The sequence below is a fragment of the Lethenteron reissneri genome, chromosome 40 (genome assembly GCF_015708825.2).
Source record: "Lethenteron reissneri isolate LAM-NWPU_2019-01 chromosome 40, ASM1570882v1, whole genome shotgun sequence".
Lineage (NCBI taxonomy): Eukaryota > Metazoa > Chordata > Hyperoartia > Petromyzontiformes > Petromyzontidae > Lethenteron > Lethenteron reissneri.
In genome coordinates, this window is record NC_083818.1 from 4155565 (window position 1) to 4172075 (window position 16511).

Sequence of the window (16511 nt, forward strand, 5' to 3'; positions counted from 1 at the left end):
GCAGCAGCAGCCGCAGCAGCAGTAGCAGTAGCAGCAGCAGCAGCCGCAGCAGCAGCAGCAGTAGCAGCAGCAGCAGCAGCAGCAGCAGCAGCAGCAGCAGCAGCCGCAGCAGCAGCCGCAGCAGCAGCAGTAGCAGCAGCAGTAGCAGTAGCAGCCGCAGCAGCAGCAGCCGCAGCAGCAGCAGCAGTAGCAGCAGCAGCAGTAGCAGCAGTAGCAGCAGCAGTAGCGGCAGCAGCAGCAGCAGCGGCAGCCGCAGCAGCAGCAGCAGCAGCAGATGGCGAGAGGTGTTCGGGATGTCGTTGCGTGCCGGGTGCGGAAATCTTCAGAATGGGATATGTATCTCAGTCAGGGCTGGTTTGCACATTGAGTGTCTCATCGACAGAGTCGGGGCTTGTTCCGACGAATGATCAGAATCAAAATGTGTATTTATACTGGACGAATCGGATGAGCTCGATAAAGTATTTTTTTCCTCACAGATGTCCAGTAGAGGCACGGGGTCACCCCACTCTGAATGCCTCTCATCTCTACATCTCTATACCGCTATCGAACCCAGCTCAAGCCTCCTGTAGGTCACGTGGCCTGCTCTGTGTGGCCACTCCCACTCTGAACCCCTCCCCTCTCCCCTGCCCCGCCCACTATGAAAACAGACGCCGCTCCGTGTAAGCAGCAGCATCGACGAGGCCCTGATGTATCTTCTCCCTCCGGATCCCCGTCTCTCCTGAATCCTTTTCCATCCTTGTCCTCTTTCATTCCCCATTCTTCCCTCTCCCCCCCCCCCCTTCTACTCTCTCGTCTCTTTCCCTGTAGATCCTCTCCTGGACATTTGTGAAAAAAGATCTGCAGAACTTATCGGATTCGTCCTGCAGTCTAAATCAACGATTCTTACACCACATCTATCACCACCCCCCCCTTCCACCGTCTATTTAAGAACGAAACAGGAGGAGGATTTCTCCCCACAACTCTGGCTGATGCCGCTTGTTGCAATTACCTGCGTAGCGTCACGGCACTCCGATTGTAACTGTCGTGGGCTTTTACTGGAACCTCCTGGTTACACCAGCCCACAGGGGATTATTGTGTCCGTCCGTCGTGCAGGGGGGAGGGAGGGGCTGGGTGGGGAGGGGAGGGTGGGGAGGGGCTGGGTGTGGAGGGTGCGGCTGGGTGGAGAGGGTGGGGTGGGGCTGGGTGGGGTGGGGCTGGGTGGGGAGGTGCTGGTCACCCCGTGGTGCCCTTATAAAACTCAACGTTTAACCTACTCACGCCGGCTTGTGCCCGCCCTCACAGTCGGGCATATCTGCGGAATGCACCACGCCGCCGTTGACCCTGGCCATTGACCGAGCAACCCAACGTTCCTACCAGCTCCCTCCGCAGGAGGAATGTGTTTAAAGTCATGTTCGGAGGTGTGCTGGACCAGCAACGGATTGGCACGTTTTGTTGACGTGACAAACCTTTCCTAATGGGCCGCTCGGCAGGTTTGGTGGCGCCGGGTTTTAACGCCGCATTTATATTCACGCGATCTGACCCAGCGACACAAAAACAACCAACAACCGCCCTCCTCTTCTCCATTATGGACAAGATTCTGATGTCTCTTTTTCACGTCGGGTGGCGCTCCCGGTGCGGCAGCAGCAGCAGCAGTAGCAGCGACAGCAATAGCGGCAGCAGCGGCAGCAACAGCAGCAGCAACAGCAGCGGCAGCAGCAGCAGCAACAGCAGCGGCAGCAGCAGCAGTAGCAGCAGCGGCAGCAGCGGCAGCAGCAGCAGCAACAGCAGCGGCAGCAGCAGCAGCAACAGCAGCGGCAGCAGCAGCAGCAACAGCAGCGGCAGCAGCAGCAGCGGCAGCAGCGGCAGCAGCAGCAGCAACAGCAGCGGCAGCAGCAGCAGTAGCAGCAGCGGCAGCAGCAGCAGCAACAGCAGCGGCAGCAGCAGCAGCAACAGCAGCAGCAGCGGCAGCAGCAGCAGCAACAGCAGCAACAGCTTATTACCGGCCGTCACTGTCGCACCGTTGTCGCGTCGGCACCGTTTTCGCCGATCGAAAGCAAAAAACCGCGGGGTATCGTCGACCCGTGGTTGATGAAAGAAATCGAAATAAAAGCACGTCCCGACTCGATCGAGCGAGTTTGAAATGAGGGCCACGACGCATGTTAGTCTCCTATCGAGCTGCCGTAATTGACGGGAGGATTATAATTTTTTTTATTGAATTAATCCGATTTTATTTCCACCCCCCAACCGGCAATATCCGTGGCAACGAGGCCTGGTGTGATAAGCCCATCACAGGAAGCTCAATGGAAACGAAACGCGAGGCTGGAAAAGTTGACATTTCAAAAGTTGCCAAGCCCTTTGATAAGAAATCCAAAATAGCGTGCGATGTGACGCATGTGTCGTCTGGTCTTCAAGCCGGCTCACGATGGCCCCGTCACGAGATGCGAGACCTAAAGGTTAAATAAAGCCCTGTAGATTGAGGCTCGCTGCTTGTGAGTGGGGTGTTCACTATGGCCGTGTCACACTAAAAAACGAAACTAAAACATTTTGGATAATTGGTTTTTTACCCTTCTATCTGGCAACAAAACTGACACCTTTTTACAACGAGTCATGTTTGCATAGACCACAATACCTGCAGTCAAGGTGTCATCTGGTCCAACCCATGTGAGACTAGGCTCTAAGGAAAGCTGTCTCGGGTGTGGACCAATCAACTTCAAGGACAGTGCATACATTATCAGAGTTATGTTTTTTGTTTGCATTATGACTGCAGGTATTGTGGTCTATGCAAACATGACTCCTTGTAAAAAAAGGTGTCAGTTTTGTTGCCAGATAGAAGGGTAAAAAAACAATTATCATATTTTTTACTGGCAAATGAGGTTCCAATGGTGTAAAACATTTTTCTTTTAACAGGTAAGGCCCGCTGAGCTATATAGCTAATTTTCAGAAGTGACTTGGCTATCACAAACGATAGCTCAACCACGTGGCTTCTCACGTGGAAATGTATAGCAGCGAAGTACTCTCAAACGCGCATTGTTGAATCTAAATGTGGAGGGATAGACCAGAGGACACGGAGACCACTGGGAGAGAGACACGCAGCCGCAGGCGTCAGGGTCGGGATTGAACTCACGACCTCCTGTACACCAGGCGGGAGAGTTAACATCTCCACGGGGAGAGAGAGAGAGACACGCAAACTACAAATATACAGCAGCAGGCGTCAGGGTCAGGATTGAACCCACGACCTCCTGTACACCAGGCAAGAGAGTTAACATCTCCACGGGGAGAGAGAGAGAGACATGCAAACTCCCAATACACAGCCGCAGGCGTCAGGGTCGGGATCGAACCCACGACCTCCTGTATACCAGGCGAGAAAGTTAACATCTCCACGGGGAGAGAGAGAGAGACACGCAAACTACAAATACAGAGCAGCAGGCGTCAGGGTCAGGATCGAACCCACGACCTCCTGTGTACCAGGCGAGAGAGTTAACATCCCGCCAACGTGACGCGAACACACGCACGTTCGGCTGTCATCATCGCCCTTCGCCACCGTCATCCTCAACCATGGACTGATTGCGACATCCATTGTCTCATCAGCAGTCACACAGACACACAACAAAGACAAAGATCCCCCGTATAGCCTTAACAGACTGTAGGGGCAACTGCTGTTAGCGAGCACCTATGAAGGCCGGAACAGTACACGAGGGGGTGAGTGGCCAGCACCACGCCCGACCGCCTTTGTCTCCCTAGTGGCGATGTTTACGCACCGCACCAGGTACTCATTTAAGGCTGAGTCGACCTAGGGGAGGCCCAGGACCGGTTCAGATAATCGTCACTGGTGTTTGCCGTGAGCGGGAATCGAACTCGGGTGGCCAGGTCCGTAGTGCAGCGCGCTAACCACTACACTACCGCTCCCCACTAGACACACACGCACAGCCACACAGTCACGCACAGCCACACAGACACGCACAGACACACAGACACGCACAGACACGCACAGCCACACAGACACGCACAGACACACAGACACACACAGCCACACAGACACACACGCACATACACACAGACACACACGCACACACGCACAGGCACACAGACACGCACGCACAGACACACAGACACACACGTAGAGACACACAGACACGCACGCACAGGCACACAGACACGCACGCACAGGCACACAGACACACGCACAGGCGCATACGCACAGGCGCACACGCACAGACGCACACGCACACAGACACGCACGCACAGACACGCACGCACAGGCACACAGACACACACGCACAGACACACGCACAGACACACGCACAGACACACGCACAGACACACACACGCACAGACACACGCACACAGACACACAACACGGTTAGCGCAAGAAGTAGTGTTTGTGACGGAGACAGCCACGGCACGGGCGAGGAGGGAGGAGGAGGAGGAGAGAGGGGGGGGGCGGTGGGTGCAGGGGGTGGGTAGCCAGGTAAGGATATTGGTGGGGGGTGGTGGGAGGTAGCGGACCAAACCCACGTGGCCATGACAACCAGGTGTGCGGGGAGGGTCCCTCTGGTTCCGCCTTTAGTTCTCGTCGCTCTATGTCCGTGTCCGTCGTTGCGGCTTGTGCCCGACCGACGGCTGCCCGCCCGCCGTTAGTGAATGAATTGTTACGGCAATCGTTGTCGTGGGTCGCTCCGCTCGCTTGCTGACAGCCGATCGTGTCCTCCCCCCCCCACACACCCTGTCCCCCCCCACCACCCCCTGTCCCCCCCCACCACCCACCAACGCCGTGCCGTGTGGACTTGTGCCGGGTTGACGTCGCGCCTCCAGCCAAGACAACCTCTTCCCACGCACGATCAGCCTCAGGTAAGGCGACGCGTCGTGGCGGTTGTTTGTGGCGGTGGTGGCGGTGGTGGCGGTGTTTGGTGGTGGTTGACGATGGTGGTGGCGCTGGTGACGATGGTGGTGGCGATGTTTGCGCGCACGCAGTATGTAATCTGGCACTCGTCAATGACGGAAACAATGAAAGGCACGAGCCACAGTCGTCTGCTATTGTGGCCAAGCGACCCAAACCGTGAACCCGTTAGTTAGCATGACATTGAGACGCATAGGGAACTCTACACAGAGCATCGTAGAGATACACGGAGACACAGAGAGATACATGGAGAATTGTAGAGATACATGGAGACACACAGAGTCACATGGAGACACAGAGAGATACATACACACTCATAGAGATGCATAGAGATACATAGAGAATCATAGAGATACACGGAGACACAGAGAGATACATGGAGAATTGTAGAGATACATGGAGACACAGAGTCACATGGAGACACAGAGAGATACATACACACTCATAGAGATGCATAGAGATACATAGAGAATCATAGAGATACACGGAGACACAGAGAGATACATGGAGAATTGTAGAGATACATGGAGACACACAGAGTCACATGGAGACACAGAGAGATACATACACACTCATAGAGATGCATAGAGATACATAGAGAATCATAGAGATACACGGAGACACAGAGAGATACATGGAGACACAGAGAGATACATACACACTCATAGAGATGCATAGGGACTCGTAGAGAATTGTAGAGATACACTGAGACACGGAGAGATGCATACACACTCATAGAGATGCATAGAGATACATAGAGAATCGTAGAGATACATGGAGACACACAGAGTCACATGGAGACACAGAGAGATGCATACACACTCATAGAGATGCATAGAGATACATAGAGAATCATAGAGATACATGGAGACAGAGAGTCACACGGAGACACAGAGAGATACATACACACTCATAGAGATGCATAGAGACTATACACAGAGAATCGTAGAGATACATGGAGACACAGAGAGATACATACACACTCATAGAGATGCATAGGGACTCGTAGAGAATTGTAGAGATGCACAGAGACACAGAGAGATACATACACACTCATAGAGATGCATAGGGACTATACACAGAGCATCGTAGAGATACATGGAGACACAGAGAGATACATACACACTCATAGAGATGCATAGGGACTCGTAGAGAATTGTAGAGATGCACAGAGACACAGAGAGATACATACACACTCATAGAGATGCATAGGGACTATACACAGAGCATCGTAGAGATACATGGAGACACAGAGAGATACATACACACTCATAGAGATGCATAGGGACTCGTAGAGAATTGTAGAGATACACAGAGACACAGAGAGATACATACACACTCATAGAGATGCATAGGGACTATACACAGATAATCGTAGAGTTACATGGAGACACAGAGATACATACACACTCATAGAGATGCATAGAGATACATAGAGAATCATAGAGATACACGGAGACACACAGAGTTACATGGAGACACAGAGAGATACATACACACTCATAGGGACTCATAGAGATACATAGAGAATCATAGAGATACACGGAGACACACAGAGTTACATGGAGACACAGAGAGATACATACACACTCATAGAGATGCATAGAGATACATAGAGAATCATAGAGATACACAGAGACACACAGAGTTACATGGAGACACAGAGAGATACATACACACTCAGGGACTCATAGAGATACATGAAGACAGAGAGTTACATGGAGACACACAGAGTTACATGGAGACACAGAGAGCTACATACACACTCGTAGGGACTCATAGGGACTCATAGAGATACACGGAGACACACAGAATCACATGGAGACACAGAGAGCTACATACACACTCGTAGGGACTCATAGGGACTCATAGAGATACATGGAGACACACAGAATCACATGGAGACACAGAGAGCTACATACACACTCATAGAGGTGCATATAGATACATAGGGACTCCTAGAGATACACGGAGACACACAGAATCACATGGAGACACAGAGAGCTACATACACACTCATAGAGGTGCATAGAGATACATAGGGACTCCTAGAGATACACGGAGACACACAGAATCACATGGAGACACAGAGAGCTACATACACACTCATAGAGATACACGGAGACACACAGAGTCACATGGAGACACAGAGAGCTACATACACACTCGTAGAGATACACGGAGACACACAGAATCACATGGAGACACAGAGAGCTACATACACACTCGTAGAGATACACGGAGACACACATAATCACATGGAGACACAGAGAGCTACATACACACTCGTAGGGACTCATAGGGACTCATAGAGATACATGGAGACACACAGAATCACATGGAGACACAGAGAGCTACATACACACTCATAGGGACACGGAGACACACAGAATCACATGGAGACACAGAGAGCTACATACACACTCGTAGAGATACACGGAGACACACAGAATCACATGGAGACACAGAGAGCTACATACACACTCATAGAGATACACGGAGACACACAGAATCACATGGAGACACAGAGAGCTACATACACACTCATAGAGATACACGGAGACACACAGAATCACATGGAGACACAGAGAGCTACATACACACTCGTAGAGATACACGGAGACACACAGAATCACATGGAGACACAGAGAGCTACATACACACTCGTAGAGATACACGGAGACACACAGAATCACATGGAGACACAGAGAGCTACATACACACTCGTAGAGATACACGGAGACACACAGAATCACATGGAGACACAGATAGCTACATACACACTCATAGAGATACACGGAGACACACAGAGTCACATGGAGACACAGAGAGCTACATACACACTCATAGAGATACATGGAGACACACAGAATCACATGGAGACACAGAGAGCTACATACACACTCGTAGAGGTGCATAGAGATACATAGGGACTCCTAGAGATACACGGAGACACACAGAGTCACATGGAGACACAGAGAGCTACATACACACTCATAGAGATACATGGAGACACACAGAATCACATGGAGACACAGAGAGCTACATACACACTCATAGAGGTGCATAGAGATACATAGGGACTCCTAGAGATACACGGAGACACACAGAATCACATGGAGACACAGAGAGCTACATACACACTCATAGAGATACACGGAGACACACAGAGTCACATGGAGACACAGAGAGCTACATACACACTCGTAGAGATACACGGAGACACACAGAATCACATGGAGACACAGAGAGCTACATACACACTCGTAGAGATACACGGAGACACACATAATCACATGGAGACACAGAGAGCTACATACACACTCGTAGGGACTCATAGGGACTCATAGAGATACATGGAGACACACAGAATCACATGGAGACACAGAGAGCTACATACACACTCATAGGGACACGGAGACACACAGAATCACATGGAGACACAGAGAGCTACATACACACTCGTAGAGATACACGGAGACACACAGAATCACATGGAGACACAGAGAGCTACATACACACTCATAGAGATACACGGAGACACACAGAATCACATGGAGACACAGAGAGCTACATACACACTCATAGAGATACACGGAGACACACAGAATCACATGGAGACACAGAGAGCTACATACACACTCGTAGAGATACACGGAGACACACAGAATCACATGGAGACACAGAGAGCTACATACACACTCGTAGAGATACACGGAGACACACAGAATCACATGGAGACACAGAGAGCTACATACACACTCGTAGAGATACACGGAGACACACAGAATCACATGGAGACACAGATAGCTACATACACACTCATAGAGATACACGGAGACACACAGAGTCACATGGAGACACAGAGAGCTACATACACACTCATAGAGATACATGGAGACACACAGAATCACATGGAGACACAGAGAGCTACATACACACTCGTAGAGGTGCATAGAGATACATAGGGACTCCTAGAGATACACGGAGACACACAGAATCACATGGAGACACAGAGAGCTACATACACACTCATAGGGACTCATAGAGATACATGGAGACACACAGAATCACATGGAGACACAGAGAGCTACATACACACTCATAGAGGTGCATAGAGATACATAGGGACTCCTAGAGATACACGGAGACACACAGAATCACATGGAGACACAGAGAGATACATACACACTCATAGAGATACATGGAGACACAGAGAGCTACATACACACTCATAGAGATACATGGAGACACAGAGAGCTACATACACACTCATAGAGATACATGGAGACACAGAGAGCTACATACACACTCATAGAGATACATGGAGACACAGAGAGCTACATACACACTCATAGAGATACATGGAGACACAGAGAGCTACATACACACTCATAGAGATACATGGAGACACAGAGAGCTACATACACACTCATAGAGATACATGGAGACACAGAGAGCTACATACACACTCATAGAGATACATGGAGACACAGAGAGCTACATACACACTCATAGAGATACATGGAGACACAGAGAGCTACATACACACTCATAGAGATACATGGAGACACAGAGAGCTACATACACACTCATAGAGATACATGGAGACACAGAGAGCTACATACACACTCATAGAGTGTGAACCCACTGGGGTGGCCTCTGCCCTCCTTCCACACAAGTGCAGGAGGAGGAGGAACAGCGGACACGGCACCAACGCTGCGTCTGCTGTAGCCCTCTGGTCGCGGCCACCAGCAGCAGGCCTCGGTCATTCCCGGCGGGTAACATCCCCCGGTGCGACGTCTCAGTCGTCGTGGTGGTTACGACCACGATGCCGGTTGCAACTACGAATCGTCAAGACGTCTTTTCGATTGAAAGCTTCTTTCGTGACTGCAGCAGGGATTCATCTTCTTGGTTCTTTCGGTAAAGTCACGTAGAAGGGAAATAATAAAATAATAATAATAATAAAATATTATTATTTCCCTTCTACGTGACTTTACCGAAAGAACCAAGGAGAAGACGTCTTTTGTGCAACGGATCGCTCTCCAACGGCACGACCCGCTGCTGCTGCTGCCACTGCTGCTGCCGCTGCTGCTGCTGCTGCTGCCACTGCTGCTGCTGCCGCTGCTGCCGCTGCTGCCGCTGCCGCTGCTGCTGCTGCTGCCGCTGCTGCCGCTGCTGCTGCTACTGCTGCTGCTGCTCCTGCTGCTGCTGCTGCTGCCGCCGCTGCTGCTACTGCTGCTGCCTCTGCTGCTGCCGCTGCTGCTGCCGCTGCTTCTGCTGCCGACGCGGTAGCAAACCGGCGACGTCCGTCCGTCACGCCGTCACCGCCGTGAACCGTTGTACTTCGTCCGGCCGCGTCGGGTGGCGGAGGGTTTCACGACGACGAGGCGCCGCTGCTGCTGCTGCTGAACGCGGCGATCTCCTCGCCCGGCAAATCAGTCGTCAGCCGGAAGGGCGGTCGCGGGAGCCTGCGGCGAGTTGCAAAACGCCACGGTGGCGATGAGATGTCAACTGCCTCGCCTGGTACGCAGGAGGTCGTGGGTTCGATCCTGACTCTGACGATGCCTGCTGCTGCTGCTGCTGTGTATTTGGCGTTTGCGAGTCTCTGTCTCTCTCTCTCTCTCCCTGCGGTCGCGTGGATTTTTCTCCGGGTCCTCCGTTTTTTTCCCTCCACATGAAGAATCGACGACATCACGCGTTCAGAGTCTTTGGCTGCTGTAATGTGTGTTGAACTTGCATGACGTTGGACTTCTTTTGCACCATACGTTGCCCAACCGTGCTTAGTCGGAGGTGCAGGGAAGGGACAACACACTCAACAAGGGTTGGGTTTGACGTGAGGGTTTACCGTGAGGGTTATGGTTGGGTTTAATAATAGGGTTAGGATTAATGTCAGGGTCAGGCTTGATGTTCACACGACGTTGAGCAACTTCGCTGCGCTATCATTGTGTGATAGCCAGGTCGGTTCTGAAAACAAGAGCTACTAACTACATTGCTCACTGGGGCCTTAGCTGGCTAAATAAAATAAAATCTAAATAGTCAAGAAGTTTGAGTTTGCTCTGCCCGCGTTTGCCGCGTGTGCTGCCCGGCTCTGTCGCCCCCTCGCTCTCTGGGAGTGTTGGATACGGTACCCATCGCTGGGTTCCACCGAATATTGCCGACGGTTTTGCACGTTTTGCACCGCAGGTCGCCGTTTCATGCGCCAAGTGTGCAGACGCGCTCGGGAAGAAGTTCAGTTCTCAGCGAGAAACGCGTTCGGCGAGAAAGGCCACCCGCGGTCACCATCATCACCACCACCATCATCACCACCACCATCGTCATCATCACCATCATCACCACCACCATCATCACCACCACCATCGTCATCATCACCATCATCACCACCACCATCATCACCACCACCATCGTCATCATCATCATCATCACCACCACCATCATCACCACCACCATCGTCATCATCATCATCACCACCACCATCATCACCACCACCATCGTCATCATCATCATCATCACCACCATCGTCATCATCACCATCATCACCACCACCATCATCACCACCACCATCATCACCACCACCATCGTCATCATCACCATCATCACCACCACCATCATCACCACCACCATCGTCATCATCACTCATCACCACCACCATCATCACCACCACCATCATCACCACCACATCACCACCACCATCATCACCACCACCATCGTCATCATCACCATCATCACCACCACCATCATCACCACCACCATCGTCATCATCATCATCATCACCACCATCATCACCACCACCACCTCGTCATCATACCATCATCACACCCACGAATCCAATCACCACCACCATCGTCAGAATCATCATCATCACCACAATTCATCACCACCACCCTCGTCTCATCATCATCACACCAACCACCTCATCACCCCACCATCGTCAATCTCATCATCCCACACCCATCATCACCCCCACCATCGTCTCATCATTCACACCACCACATCTCTCGTCGCCATCATCACCACCAACATCATCACCACACCATCATCACCACCACCATCGTCCTCTCACCATCATCACCACCACCATCATCACCACCACATCGTCATCATTAACCATCATCACCACCACCCTCGTATCATCATCATCACCACCACATCATCACACCACCATCGTCCTATCACCATCCATCCCAACACATCTTCCCAACCACCATCGTCATCATCATCATATTCAACAACATCATCACCACCACCATCGTCATCATCACCTCATCACCACCACCATCATCACCACCACCATCGTCATCATCACCATCATCACCAACCACCATCATCACCACCAATCTTCGTCTCACCATCATCACCACCACCATCATCACCCCACCATCGTCATCATCATATCGTCATCATCACATCACCACACGTCATCATCATCATCACCACCATCATCACCACCACCATCGTCATCGTCGCCATCATCACCACCACCATCATCACCACCATCATCACCACCACCATCGTCATCATCACCATCATCACCACCACCATACTCACCACCATCATCACCACACCATCGTCATCATCATCATCATCTCACCACACCATCGTCATCATCATCATCATCATCACCCCATCATCACCACCACCATTGTCATCATCATCATCATCCACCACCATCATCACACCACCATCGTCATCATCACCATCATCACCACCACCATCATCACCACCACCATCATCACCACCACCATCGTCTCATCACCATCATCACCACCACCATCATCACCAACCATCGTATCATCATCATCACCACCACCATCATCACCACCACCATCGTCATATCATCATCACCACCATCGTCATCATCCATCATCACCCCACCATCATCACCACCACCATCATCACCACCACCATCGTCATCATCACCATCATCACCACCACCATCAATCACCACCACCATTGTCATCACATCATCCACCACCATCATCACCACCACCATCGTCATAATCATCATCATCACCACCACCATCATCACCACCACCATCGTCATCATCATCACCACCACCATCATCACCACCACCATCGTCATCGTCGCCATCATCACCACCACTCATCACCACCACCATCATCACCACCACCATCGTCATCATCACCTCATCATCACCACCACCATCATCACCACCACCATCGTCATCATCATCATCATCACCACCACCATCGTCACATCAATCACCACCATCATCACACCAACATCGTATCATCATCATCATCATCACCACCATCATCACCACCACCATCGTCATCATCACCATCATCACACCACCCCAACACCATCATCACCACCACCATCGTCATCATCATCTCATCACCACCAACCATCAATCACCACCACCACCATCGTCATCATCATCACCACCATCATCACCACCACCATCGTCATCATCATCATCATCACCACCACCATCATCACCACCACCATCGTCATCATCACCATCATCACCACACCAATCACCACCACCATCACCCACCACCATCGTCATCATCACCATCATCACCACCACCATCGTCATCATCATCATCACCACCACATCATCACCCCACCATCGTCATCATCACCATCATCACCACCACCATCATCACCACCACCATCGTCAACACCACCATCGTACCACCACCATCGTCATCATCACCATCATCACCACCACCATCATCACATCACCATCATCACCACACCAACCATCGTCATCATCATCATCATCACCACCATCATCACCACCACCTCGTCTCACATCATCACCACCACCATCATCCAACCACCATCGTCATCATCACCATCATCACCACACCATCACCACCACACCATCATCACCACCACCATCGTCTCATCATCATCATCACCACCACCATCATCACCACCACCACCATCGTCATCATCATCATCATCACACCATCATAACCACCACCATCGTCATCATCATCATCACCACCACCATCATCACCACCACCATCGTCATCATCACCATCATCACCACCACCATCATCACCACCACCATCATCACCACCACCATCGTCATCATCACCATCATCACCACCAACCATCGTCATCATCATCATCATCACACCACCATCATCACCACCACCATCGTCATCATCACCAATCACCACCACCATCATCACCAACCATCGTCACCACCACCATCGTCATCATCACCATCAATCACCACCACCATCATCATCATCCCATCATCCCATCATCACCCCACCACATCGTCATCATCATCATCACACCACATCACCACCACCATCGTCATCATTATCATCACCACAACATCATCACCACCACCATCGTCATCATCACCATAATCACACCACCATCATCACCACCACCATCATCACCACCACCATCGTCATCATCACCATATCACCACCACCATCATCATCATCACCATCATCACCATCCTCACCACCACCACCATCCGATCATCCATCATCATCCACACCACCATCAATCACCACCACCATCGTCCTCATCCCACATCATCACCATCATCACCACCACCACCATCGTCATCATCATCATCATCACACAAAACCATCATCACCCACCACATCGTCATCATCATCATCATCACCAACCATCATACAACACCACCATCGTCCAGTCTATCATCATCATCAGCACCACCATCATCACCACCACCAATCGTCCTCATCATCATCATCACCACCATCATCACCACCACCATCGTCATCATCATCATCCACCATCACACCACCACCATCGTCATCATCATCATCATCACACCATCCTCACACACCACCCATGCGTCATCATCCTCATCATCCACCACCCTCGAGGTCATCGTCATCACCACCATCATCATCATCACCACCAACCATCGTCCTCATCACCACCATCGTCATCGTCATCACCACCATCATCATCATCACCACCACCATCGTCTATCACCACCACATCATCACCACCACCGTCATCACCTAATCATCATCACACCACATCATCATCACCACCATCATCATCATCATCACCACCACCATCATCATCGTCATCACCACCATCATCATCATCACCACATCATCATCCGTCACCACCACCATCATCATCGTCATCACCACCATCATCACCACCATCATCATCACCATCACCATCGTCATCCACCCATCATCATCATCACCACCACCATCATCATCACCACCACCATCATCATCGTCATCACCACCATCATCATCGTCATCACCACCATCATCATCGTCATCACCACCATCATCATCGTCATCACCACCATCATCACCATCATCATCGTCCATCACCACCACCATCATCATCACCACCACCATCATCATCGTCTCATCACCACCATCATCCATCATCACACCACCACCATCATCATCACCACCACCATCATCATCGTCATCACCACCATCATCATCGTCATCACCACCATCATCATCGTCATCACCACCATCATTCATCGTCATCACCACCATCATCATCGTCATCACCACCATCATCATCACCATCATCATCGTCATCACCACCACCATCATCATCACCACCACCATCATCATCACCACCACCATCATCATCGTCATCACCCACCATCATCATCACCATCATCATCGTCATCACCACCATCATCATCACCATCACCATCGTCTCACCACCACCATCATCATCACCACCACCATCATCATCGTCATCACCACCATCATCATCACCATCATCATCGTCATCATCGTCATCATCACCATCACCATCGTCATCACCACCACCATCATCATCACCACCACCATCATCATCGTCATCACCACCATCATCATCGTCATCACCACCATCATCATCGTCATCACCACCATCATCATCGTCATCGCCACCATCATCATCACCATCATCATCGTCATCACCACCACCACCATCACTATCGTCATCGCCACCATCATCGTCATCACCACCATCATCACCGTCATCACCACCACCATCATCATCGCCACCATCATCATTGCCACCATCATCACCACCACCATCATCACCACCATCATCATCGTCATCACCACCATCATCATCGTCATCACCAACCATCGTCATCACCATCATCATCGTCATCACCACCACCACCATCACTATCGTCATCGCCACCATCATCACCACCATCATCGCCACCGTCACCGTCATCACCACCACCATCACCATCATCATCACCACCTCCATCGCCACTGTCATCGTCATCGCCACCGTCATCACCAACACCATCGTCATCATCATCATCGTCATCGCCACCACCATCATTGCCACCACCATCATCATCACCATCATCATCGCCACCGTCATCATCACCATCGTCATCATCACCATCGTCATCGCCACCACCATCACTATCGTCATCGCCACCACCATCACCACCATCATCGTCATCACCACCGTCACCGTCATCACCACGTCACCGTCATCACCACCACCATCGTCATCGCCATCATCATCGCCACCGTCATCGCCACCACCATCATCATCGCCACCGTCATCACCACCTCCATCGCCACTGTCATCACCACCACGATCATCGTCATCACCATTGTCATCACCACCGTCATCACCACTACGATCATCGTCATCGCCACCGTC

The 16511-nt window shown here is 51.0% G+C and overlaps 1 protein-coding gene across 1 annotated transcript in view; it reads left to right on the forward strand.

Annotated features, from left to right (window-relative positions):
* The first annotated feature begins 4497 nt into the window (after window positions 1–4497).
* LOC133352366 (rap1 GTPase-activating protein 1-like) overlaps window positions 4498–16511 on the forward strand; it is a 189628-nt gene continuing 177614 nt past the window's right edge. Inside the window, exons 1-2 of the mRNA XM_061567961.1 lie at window positions 4498–4511; window positions 4792–4827. Coding sequence (XP_061423945.1) covers window positions 4501–4511; window positions 4792–4827 — 47 coding nt within the window. The 5' untranslated portion in view covers window positions 4498–4500. The remainder of the gene's footprint in view (window positions 4512–4791; window positions 4828–16511) is intronic.